Source organism: Uloborus diversus, chromosome 3 (genome assembly GCF_026930045.1).
Source record: "Uloborus diversus isolate 005 chromosome 3, Udiv.v.3.1, whole genome shotgun sequence".
In the NCBI taxonomy this organism is placed as follows: Eukaryota; Metazoa; Arthropoda; class Arachnida; order Araneae; family Uloboridae; genus Uloborus; species Uloborus diversus.
Window position 1 is genome coordinate 80,768,787 of NC_072733.1, and position 11,492 is coordinate 80,780,278.

At 31.1% G+C, this 11,492-nt stretch overlaps 1 protein-coding gene across 1 annotated transcript in view; it reads left to right on the forward strand.

The window, feature by feature from the left end:
* LOC129218584 (pancreatic lipase-related protein 2-like) overlaps window positions 1–11,224 on the forward strand; it is a 67,953-nt gene extending 56,729 nt beyond the window's left edge. Inside the window, exons 8-10 of the mRNA XM_054852898.1 lie at window positions 4,394–4,517; window positions 9,483–9,668; window positions 11,038–11,224. Of these exons, the coding sequence (XP_054708873.1) occupies window positions 4,394–4,517; window positions 9,483–9,668; window positions 11,038–11,146 (419 nt within the window). The 3' untranslated portion in view covers window positions 11,147–11,224. The remainder of the gene's footprint in view (window positions 1–4,393; window positions 4,518–9,482; window positions 9,669–11,037) is intronic.
* Window positions 11,225–11,492: the final 268 nt, after the last annotated feature.

The window sequence follows — 11,492 nt, forward strand, 5'->3', positions numbered from 1 at the left end:
AAACCCAAACTTGTTAAAAGCTTTGAGTGTATAAGATATGTTCTTTAAAATAACATTATTTATAAATATCAGCATCACATTACATCATTAATTAAATGAAAAACCAAGTTTTACTTCGTAAGGTGTACATACAGGAGCATATTAATTTAAAATTCAATTTTCTTTTTGCTATTCCGTAGTAGTGATTTTCCGCGCCATTTCGTTTATCTTTCTACCTGACGATAACTTATAAAATGATATACTGCATGATCTCTTAGTACAATAAAAAACATTTTGCTATTTGATAATTCAGCCATTAACTCTCGATTTTTTAATAGATAAAAGATAAATATTTTCCAGAAGAACCAAAGCATTATCTATAGAAGGAAATGCTTTACTTCTAGATAAAACTTGATGTTTTAGAGAACAATGAAATTATTTAAAACACAGATTCTTAAATTTTCAAATTGAACTATTATAATAAACAATATGTCTTGCTTAAACTGTCAAAATAGTTTTTTCTCCAAATACGCATTTAAGTAAACCTCGCTGTTTCTGAAAAGTACGAGCTATTTATTATGAAGTTTGCATTTGCATTTGGCTGACATGTTTCATGCAAGATGGGTAATTCTTTTTTTAAATATTATGGAAATTTACTTCTGTCATGCTTTCAGAGAGAGAGAGTAATTCCATAAGATTGAGAACACTATTAAAGTAAAGCAGTTTCTGAAAATACTTGTCATTTCTTTTTTGATTTCGGAGAAGAGTAGTTATACTAATATACTACAAAGAAAGGGACATCAAAAGTTTAAATGAGTAATGCAGTTATCAGGAGGGAGAATGAAGTCTACAGCACCATTTTTTCTTGTATTTATTGAAATTCGACTCTAGTATATGCTTACAAGTTTACATGTATTAAATTATTCATTTAAAAAATTAAAGTGTATGTGCGCAGGTTAGTCAGAAAGTTGGTTGCACTACTTCGTAAATATGTTCCGTATATTTTGATGACACTGTGTGGCAACACATCAGACATGTACCTTTATCGGCGCTAACGTGAAGCTTTAATCAACAACGAAGCTTTGTATTTCGTACACGCTGCGCCGAAAGCTCTTTCGCAGAAAGATTTTTGACGCAAATCTGCCTCAAACTGCGAAAATCTTAGTATGCCATTAATTTTCCCTCAAATTTTTAAAGTTTTTTTAACTGCTCAAAATTCAACATGAAAGGACAAACAAACAAACACACATACACACACATACATATCTATATATATATTTGTATATATGCACACAGTTGAAAAGGGAAAGGATGGCAACGATTGTAGCTTTCCGACTTGTGGAATAGAAGAGGGAACTTTCTGTCAGTTTTCAAAACTTTTATGACATTTTTTAAGTGTGTTCACATGAAAAAAATTATGCATTTTTACATAAAAATATCATTTTAATATGATTAGCGCTGTTAATCTTTGAAGAGTCAGGGGTATTACTGACCTCCAATTAAAGTTACTGATTGTGTGTATTATCTACTTACCGTATTACCCGGCATTATCCGTCATTTCGGAAAAAAGCGAGGTTGACCAGCATGCCGGGAAATTTGAATTTTCCGGCATGCCGCATAATTTGATGTTTATTTTGCAACAAAACAAAAGTAAATTTTCCCATTCAGTTCCAATCAGAAAGCCAACCACTGTAAGGAAAAAAAATAATTAAATCCTGGAAGAAACTCTTTTTCAAAAAAAAAAAAATGTGTATTGCATATAATATGTGCTTGTTATTTGTGGTAGGTCATTATTAATGGATTTAATTAATGCCAATAAAGTAATCGATTCAGAAGCAATCATCGTTACTGCGATTTTTACATATTTTTTTTAAATAAATTAATTCAGGTTCCTTTCAGCGAGGTAAGTTTAATTTTTAGCCTACTTTCCTAGTAAAAAAGTCAGAGAAAGAAGAAAAAGGCATGAAAGAAGGCTTAATGCATTTTGAAAATATCGCGAAAAACAAAAAACAGTCAAAAAAAAAGAAGTAATTAAGTAGCCGTCGAAAAATTAAAAATTGGAATGTAGGGTATTGAGATAGGGAAAAATTTCTGTCGGTCTGTCTGTCTGCCGCCCCCCCCCCCCCTAATAACTTTTGAGTGAATGGTCCGATTTGAACTTTTTTTTTTCCAAAGATGTCGGCGATGACACCTCATTTCTATATTTCGCTTTTTGATTTGACCTATATTTCGTTCAATTTTGAACAGTTCAAAAAAACTTAACATTAGCGCCTACGAGGAAATTCAAGGCAATTCTGAACTTAGAGGCGAATCTGCTTCGAACAAACTTCGTTGGAAACAGCTCTTGACGACAAACTCCCGGTTCCGACTCCGAGAATTGTGGGGCACCTGACTCCGACTCCGACTCCTGTGCCTGACAATTAGTCGGACTCCGACTCCCCGACTTCAATTCTGACAAAATGAAAAATGACTGAGGAAAAATGACTGACTCCGATTTTTGGACATTCAACTCCAACTCCGACTCCTTTATCCCAAAATAAGTCCGACTCCTACTCCACAAACATTGGCAGAGTGGCGGACTCTAAGGGAAATGACCAATTCCAACTCCGAGTCTTTGAATTAAATACCTTCGGCTCCCGAATCTGACTCTTTTATCCCAAATGACATTGACTCCGACTCCGACTCCGCAGCCATGGTTTTAACTGTGAAATAACTATTGTTAATATGACTTGTTTTTATTTTCACTCTAAAGTTTTAATTTATGTATTCAGTTTTCGGTGGATAAACTCGAAGTCCTTTATGTTTCAACATAAAGATATGAGCAGACATTTTTTTTTTCTGACAGTGAAAATGTTTTCTTTAAGTTGACATTGTGTTGTTTTTATTTATTTTGAAAAGCACATTAATTCATTTTAAAAATTATTTTTTTGGCAACAGGTAAAAAAACAAACGATTTTTTTTTTTTTGATATGATGTATTTATTTTAATAAGCTTATTAATTTTAATTACATTTTTTTTTCTTTTTGAAAGCCGTTAAAAAAAAATTTTATTGGAAAAAAGTGTATTAGCTACTTTGTTTAAAAGGTGCTGCTATGTTATTTGTTCGTTTATTTATTTATTTTTTACGCATATAATTTTTTAGATGAGTGAGACGTAATTTATTCCTAGAAATCAGCTTAAAATATTAAAAAAATATGCTTGAAACAATTTGCGATTTTAGTTAATTTTGAGAATATTGATCTGATACTAGAAAGTAGATATGGGTTTACGAGAAAGTAGGCTCGTTTAGTTCTAGACGGAACTTCTTGTTATCCATTGAATAGTTATAGTAAATTCTTTAACACTGGTTTAGTGGTGGTAACGTACTGCTTATGTTTGCTTACTTTTAATTTAATTTTTATAAAAAATTTTCGTTATTAAAGAATATTTTTCTTGTTAAAATGACAATTGACATTGTAGGTGAATATTTTTACTAAATTAAACAATTTTTTTAATTCTAATTCGATGTGTATAGAATTTATATTCGTTTTTAAGCTGAACATTTATTTTTTATCGCATTTATTTTTTTCCGAACCTCAATTTTTACGGCATGCCGGAAGGGACCAGGCAAGTGTTATTGAAAATCTGGTGACCCCCGAATTTTGCAGCATGCCGGATAATGCGGGGTAATACGGTATTATTGAGGGCAATCTTTCATATGTTGCGTCACATGAGATGTTTAAGGTTCAATTGCGCAAAATAATTTTCCCAGAGTTTTTTTTATTTATTTTGGAAGCTGTGGAATTGCACCAGATGTTGAAGTTCAATGAACAAGATAACTTTCTCTCTCTCTCTCTCTCTTTTCTTTTTTTTAGCTTTCATTTTAAACTACAGCATAGCAAAAAAAAAAAATGGGAACGAAAATCAAGAAAAAAAATGACGCCCATATGGATCTTTAATGGTGTGTTTAAAACCTAATATTCAATTTTTTTTTTATTATGTTGTATTGCGTACAATCTCTCCTAGATTTACTTTACACATATAGGAATTAGATACATCAACAAAATGTTAATGACAGTTTAAAAGACATGTGATCTCATTTGAATCATCTGTGCAAATGTTTCTGCAAAATATTTATTTGAACTTTTTATAGTCCATTTAAAAAACGTAAAATAAATTAGTTATATGCCCTCATAGTTCTTAAGTTGATAATAATGTCTGAAACGAAATTTTTAAAAGTCACACGCTAAACAATGCGAATATATATATTTTTTAATATCAAACGGCGTTTAAAGGTTGAAAGATTTAAGGATTGTGTGTTTCCAAAAAAGGAAGACCAAATAATCACATTTTATTGTTGAAGAAATTAGAAAATAATTGCTATATTATACCTTGTGAGTTTTCTTATTTTCAATTCTTTACCTTCTTATTTTAGTATATCACTACCAAATAGCAATAAAATTATTCAAACCACGGACATCGCATAAGGATGTCAAAGGCACACTGGACGTTACTCTTTTTGGAAAAAAAGCTGATGAATTAGTTCATGTGCAAAGCACGTAAGTTTTCCTCTAAACTTTACTTTGTCTTTGATTATAGGTTTAAATATTGCTTAGCATAAATGTTTAGAGGTTCAAATTACAGTCGGTTCCGGTTAATAGGATCACATTGGACCTAGGCCCGTTTGTTCCTAATAACCGGGTGGTCCGATTAAGCGAACAGGACTTGTAAATCCTGACCTAACATACTGTGCACAAAACATTTAAATGTCCTTATGATTATTGAGAGCCCCTGTATAGTGAGCATACACAGAAGAAAAACTGCTGTTAACGAAATCTTTCCATTAAAAAATAAATTAAAATAAAGCGAACAATATGTTTACACTCGTTTAACAACGTGTTCAGACCGATACGGTTTTAGTAGTTATTCCTTCCAGTCAGTATCGATTCAATTTCGATCAATCCTCACCCAAAAACTAAAAAATATAGAAAATATTCAAAAAATATTATTCATAACGTTTTACTTTTTATTAGGGTACAAGAAGCTGCTGAAAAGAAATACTTTTTAGGTTTAAAAAGTAAGTTCCTGCAGAAACGTAATACAAAGTATACTGTACACAAACCGCAATATAATTCAAGTATGAGTCCAAACGAGAAACTTTTCAGAAACTAGATTAAGTATTATCCGAAACAATTTCAGCGACAAGTTCAGTATAGTCCGAGAAAGTCAAATACTAAAAACAAGACGATTAATGACTAATTCCACCAAATCGATTCTGAGCCCAGAATATGAGGACAATTATATGCTATCCTATACGAAAGAGGTTTGTTGTCCTGGATTTGTGCCGGCATCAAAGGTCGAGGTTTTGAGATTATCGGAACCAACGAAACGAAATCATAAGTAGGTATAGAAGCTCAACCACATTAAGCTGATGCACTGAAATTGAACCTAGCAGCATAATTGCAAACCAGAATCGATTCGTAAGTTTTGATTGAACTTGAATCTCTGAGCTGTAGAATCATTACGATCCACTACAGGGTTTATCTGCTGATAAAGATGTGTAAGTATATTTGTTGCAATAGTACTCGTTAATGAATTAACTAAAAATGTATAAAATATCATTAAATAGAAAAAATAGGCAAAATAAATTTATCAATCAGATTTGAAATAAAATAAATGCAATTTTACAAACTATTAAAACATTTGAAAAATTGCAAAAACTTCAGCAATACCATTCGTTTCATCATCGTAAAAAAAAGTTAAATATTAAAACAAAACAACAAAAAAAAATTGAACATGGTCTAAGCATTATCCACATGATTTTATAGCAGGGAACTTATGATATACAGGGTGGTTTAGAAATAAAGTGAGGTTTTTAGAGTCTTCTAGCGAGTAAAGTGTAGGACAAAACATAGCCAAAGTTCATGGGCGTACATAATGAACAATGCGATTTTGATTTCTAAAATAAAACGAGCTGATGTGTGCATCACATGACTTCCTTTTACTCCAATTTAATGTCATTTCCCCATTATTCGCTATTTTAATGTGATTCAATATTTATTCTCTAAATATCACCAACAATGGCCAAATTGAAACCAAAAAAAAAAAAAAAAACTCCGCCAAATTTGTCGCCAAGTTGGCGACAAAACTTGGCGACCAAAAGACTGGCGATATATCGCCAAGTGTCCGACAAATTATAACGCCACTTGAGTTTACATCGAAATTAACAATGATTTCCCCCCAAAAAGGTGCAAAAGACCCCCTTAGGAACATCCGAAAGCAACCAAAAGGGGAGGTGCACAACTAGACCCCACTACGAGTCTATGTACCAAATTTCAACTTTCTAGGACATACCATTTTTGAGTTATGCGAGATACATACGCACATACGCACATACACACATACGCACATACATACAGACGTCACGAGAAAAGTCGTTGTAATTACCTCGGTGATGGTCAAAATGGATATTTCGCGTGTCTATACATTCTTAGGCACTTTTCCGCATGTGGTCGAATCGAAAAAAAAACTCAACATTCATTTGGGGGTGAGCAAAATGGAAATTAAGGGCGATTTTTGAGTGAAAATTTTTTCGCGAATACAATACTTCCTTTTTTGTAAAAGGAAGTAAAAATGGTAAAAAAAAGCGTATCAAAGAGGCTGTCCATAAATGACGCCACACTTCTTTTTAACACTTGTGACACCCTCCCCCCCCCCCCTTCTTCACAGAATGTCCCACTTTACTTCACCCACTCCCCCCTCTTCGTCACATGTCACAATATTTTCCAAAAACATATTATAAAATAAAATATGTGTGATGTTAAACTTCTTGTTGCCCCTCCCTCCCCCTTGTCACTTTTTTTTTCTTTTTATGTCGAGCGTTTTCAATTCGAAACTCAAAAAACAAGTTAAAACTGTGTAAACTATACATTAATACAAAATTTTCTTATAAGAGTTTTATCAGTGTGAAAGTTGTCTTTTACATCGTTCATTTAAATTACACAAAGCATTTCAAATAGCAATAACAAAAACTGGGAACTTTGACATTTTTATCTTAGTTAAACCGGCTGGCCACATTTGACTAAAGCATTAAGTTGCAAGCACAGATAACCCGAAGAAAAATATTCTGCTTTCAGTATTGCAACATGTAATTCCGAAAATTTTGTGAAATATTTCTTTTTCTGCCAAATTTTTAAAATATCATCCCCGGCAACGCAGAATGACACAATCTCTCACTGATTGAGGCATTCAGACAGAGAGATTTTAAGTTCTTGCCTTTAGATATGCAGTAGTTTAACATATGTTTTGGGATGTGTCACTCCAGGGCTCAGTAAAAAACTAAATTATTTAAAACGGTTTCTAAATTTAATTTCATACACTTGATTAAATAAAGTATTTCTGCAGCAGCATTTACCTTAAAATTTTTGTGACTTGTATTGGTATTTCAAAAATCAAACTATTCAAATAGTATGATTCAATGATTGCTTCACTCTTACACATTAAACGATGAGTTATAATTGAATTGCAACACAAATTCTATACTATTTTTATAAATGAACAAAATATTTTCTTAGATTCGAAAAAGAATATTTAAAAACATAAAACCTAAAATTATAGAAACGAATTTTTTTCTGTTAGTTAAATTATAATTAATGATTGAAACAATATTTAAGAGATACATTTCAAAGTTCATTGAACGCTGAACACGTGCTTTGGAGTTATAAAGAAGTCTTCTTTTTCAATTCATAAATATGTGAGTTTCGGGATGTAACCGATTATTTACATCCAAAAACTCGCAAATTGATGAACTTCTATAGTTTTGAAATTAGAGTTGTAAAACCTTGTTTGTTTTATAAACGTTTTACTTTTTAATCAGAATGTATCACTCGCGGGTGACTAGCACCCCCCTCCCCTTCCCAAGAAAAAATGAAGCATAGAAAATCAAGATTTTAAGTTGCACTACTTTTTTACTTCGTTTGTACTCAAACACTGCAACGTACTCAAAATGTTTTGACATGTTATTATTCCTGTTTACATTTATAATCAAAATGTAGTTTTTTTTATTTGGCTCTTTTGTCGTCGGGGAACGATATTTTCTAGCTCTGATTTTGCTGTTTTTCCCCCTTTCTTTTTTTCTTTTTTTATTTTTAAATATATTCCTAATTTTCCTTGCACTGAAGAATGTGTAACTCCGAAATTCATGTAAGCGAGTATTTTCATTGTGAAAAAAAAAAGGTTGATTAACTCATGCAAACAGCCGAAGCAAAAATAATGCTTCACAACTAATAAAATTTTCGGTTTGATGACTTAATCCTGAATGAGTTAACTTTATTCGAAAAAATGTATTTCTTTAACATCATCCTTTTTTTTCTTTATTTAAATAGTTCAGTAGTTTATATCAGGGCATAAGTCAGTGGGTAAAGGGCGCAACCGCGTTCCCGTTCTGATTTATTAGCAAAACCAAACTTTTTCCATCATTTCTAAGAATAGTTTTTGTTATTATTTTATTTTTTATCATGGCACTTTTTTTCAATACAAGATGAATGATCAATTTACCTTTCGTCAATTTGTCAGGAAGTGTTTGGAAGTTTTAAAAAATTATTTTGTTTTTTTACACATGTCGTGTATCCACACGTATATTTTAATAATAGAGCCAATATTGGAAAAGAGTTTGTGGTTATGTAACACAATAGATGACGTTGCTTTTAGGAGAAATAAGAATTTGCTCTTTAACCAGTTAATTTCCCAAGCCTGTGAAAAAATTACATATTTTACATTATAATTCCACTACATTCGTAATCAGTTGTATAATGTAGTATATCCTATTTTTTTATGTTTCCTTCAATTTGTTGAGTTCCAGCTTTATTAGAGTAAATTCATATTAACTCATTTTTATATTAATATTTTCCAATAAGAAATAGTTTTTAGAATGAAGAAAGAACAGACTGAAAAGTATCAGAATTACAATTGTTGAAATTGCCTTCGAAAAGAAATTTATATTCAAAAAAAGCAGATTTTGTTAGTCTTAGCTACATCATAAATATATTCAACGCAGATACTTATAAACATTGTTAACGCTGTATAGAATTAGAAGATTTTTACCTTTCAAAAATCTTGAAATATTGAATTCTAATAGGGGCTCATGAGTACAGGCGCATATAGGCACAGAATGCTTGTCTTAGGCCCTGATTGAAATAAATTTTAAAAAAAAATTCATTATTGTATGTTTCACTTGAATTTCTAATTCCAAGTTCATTTACAACTTTATTCATTACTTTTAAAAAAATCCATTTTGTATATAAATATTAGAAAAATTGAACTTAATTGTGTGCTTTTGATAAAAAGTTAGAATATTTGTAGAAGTGACAGAAAAACATTTTTTTTTATCCCACCTTACGAAGGGAACAAATGTCACACGTTTTCTTTCATGACAGCAATTTTCAACCTTAATTCCCTAGTTAAGGGAATTACTTTTCTTACTTTACTTACTTTTATACATTTGTTTCTTACTTTCTACTTTTCAGAGCGGCTGATTTCTACCACGGAGCTCGTTATCAGTACCTTGTTACAACTGAAAAGGACCTTGGAGATATCAAATCTGTCAGTATAAAATGGATTAGTGCATCTAAAAATCCAATTGATTTGATCAAAAAACCACTGCTTCACGTAGAGTATGTGACAGTTATACCAATGAATGAGATTGAAAAGACGTAAGTAATGCAATTCGGTATTTGTTTAAAACATTTTCCTTGTTTTCAACTAAATGTGTTTGGTACATGGGATGAGAAAACATACATTAATTAAGTCACATTAAGCTCTTTGTTATGTTTTCTGAACTGTGCTGCTATTTTTTATTTTTCAAATTACACTTCAAATCCTCATCTGTTTTGAAATGCTCAATTTTTTTCATATTCATTTGAAAGTATTGCGTGATGATGATTTCAAAGCACCATTCTTTTTGATATAACATATGATAAATTTACTTTCTGTTAACGGAGTACAATTGAAATTTTTTAGTCATTATTACAGTTTTGAAATTGTAGCTCAAAACTGCATAACAATATTGCGAACAAAATTCCAGTTCGTTTAAGGGTACTAAACCAGATGATGCTTAAAGATACTAATTCTGTTAGTGTAAGTTGCATTTATTGTAAAAGTTTTAAGTTCATGATCATTTCAGTAAGAAGACAATCCCTTAACCAACTTTTAATGTTAGAGAGAGAGAGTTTCATATAGTATATTATTCCTAAAACTCCGACAGATTTTATGTGTCTCTAGTGTACTATTTAAATGTGTGTGAGAGAGAGAGAGAGAGAGAGTTTTTCGTTTCTTCTCCTCTTGTGAGTGTATCAGTGTTGCAGTTTGAACTATCGGCTGAGTCTAAGTTGCCGAAATAGAAAATGTGACATAGATATGAGACAATACATTATGTACAATTGAAAAAGGAAAATATTTTGTTTAAAGGAACCTTCCCAGGTAGTGCAAGTAACCTTCAAACACTTTATAATAGTTTACACATCGTTAACAACTATTTCAAAACGTTTATAAAACGAATTGTGCTACCTGGGTTTATGATAGAGTACTTAGCTGTTTTCAAAATTTTGCAAATTTGGACCTTTCTTAAATGCGATAAGCTTTATGATTTCTCTGAATTTGCAGTGATTAAGGAATAAAAATAACCGAATAACAAACGGAGTCCAAAAGTCACTGTAATCTTTTATCTACCGACATGCTTAAATTTTAAGGACATTAAGTTACGTATAATTCTTCTTTTTTCTTTGAAATATTTGTTTGATGTATAGATTATTAGATAAATATTTGTTAATAGTATGGAAGAACTCAGAAATTACCTTCATGTCCTGGAATGCATCATGCTTCAGCTAAATATAATGTAAATTAATCAACATTTTCTGAAATTTTGCATTAATCCTTTGTACGAAAGCTTACAATTTAAAACTGTATAACATGTTTACTCTTATATATTATTCCGTTTTTTTTTTTAAATTACTTAATTCAAATTTCAACTACCATTTATATTATTTATCAAACACTTATTTTAAAACTTTTTTCTTATTGCAGGCCTAGAGACATGACGAATCGAGTATTCTGCGGTAAACCTGATAAAGGAATACCACAAAAGACAATAGCATCTTTTCTGAGAGACGACAAGTGTCTTAAGTTTCTCTAACTTCAATATAATGTAAATAAAAAGAAGCTTACCTATGTTTGGACTTTCTGCGGAATAGAATAAATGCTTACCCATATAACCTCCTATATTATGTTTCATTTTTTAAATCATTTGCTACAAGTCATTTCAACTTGTGAATTAGTAGTGCATAATGGCTACGGTGTTTTTGAATTCTGACGTAGACAGGTTAAATTTTGAGTAGCTCTCAAATTAATTTTAATGATTGCTTAAAATGATAAATCTTATTTCTAAAACAAAAAGTAAGTAATTGTAGTCTATGTGAAAGCATATGTCGTTGCAATTTGTCTCAAATTGTGTTTACATTTATTTATGGACGATTTTTGAA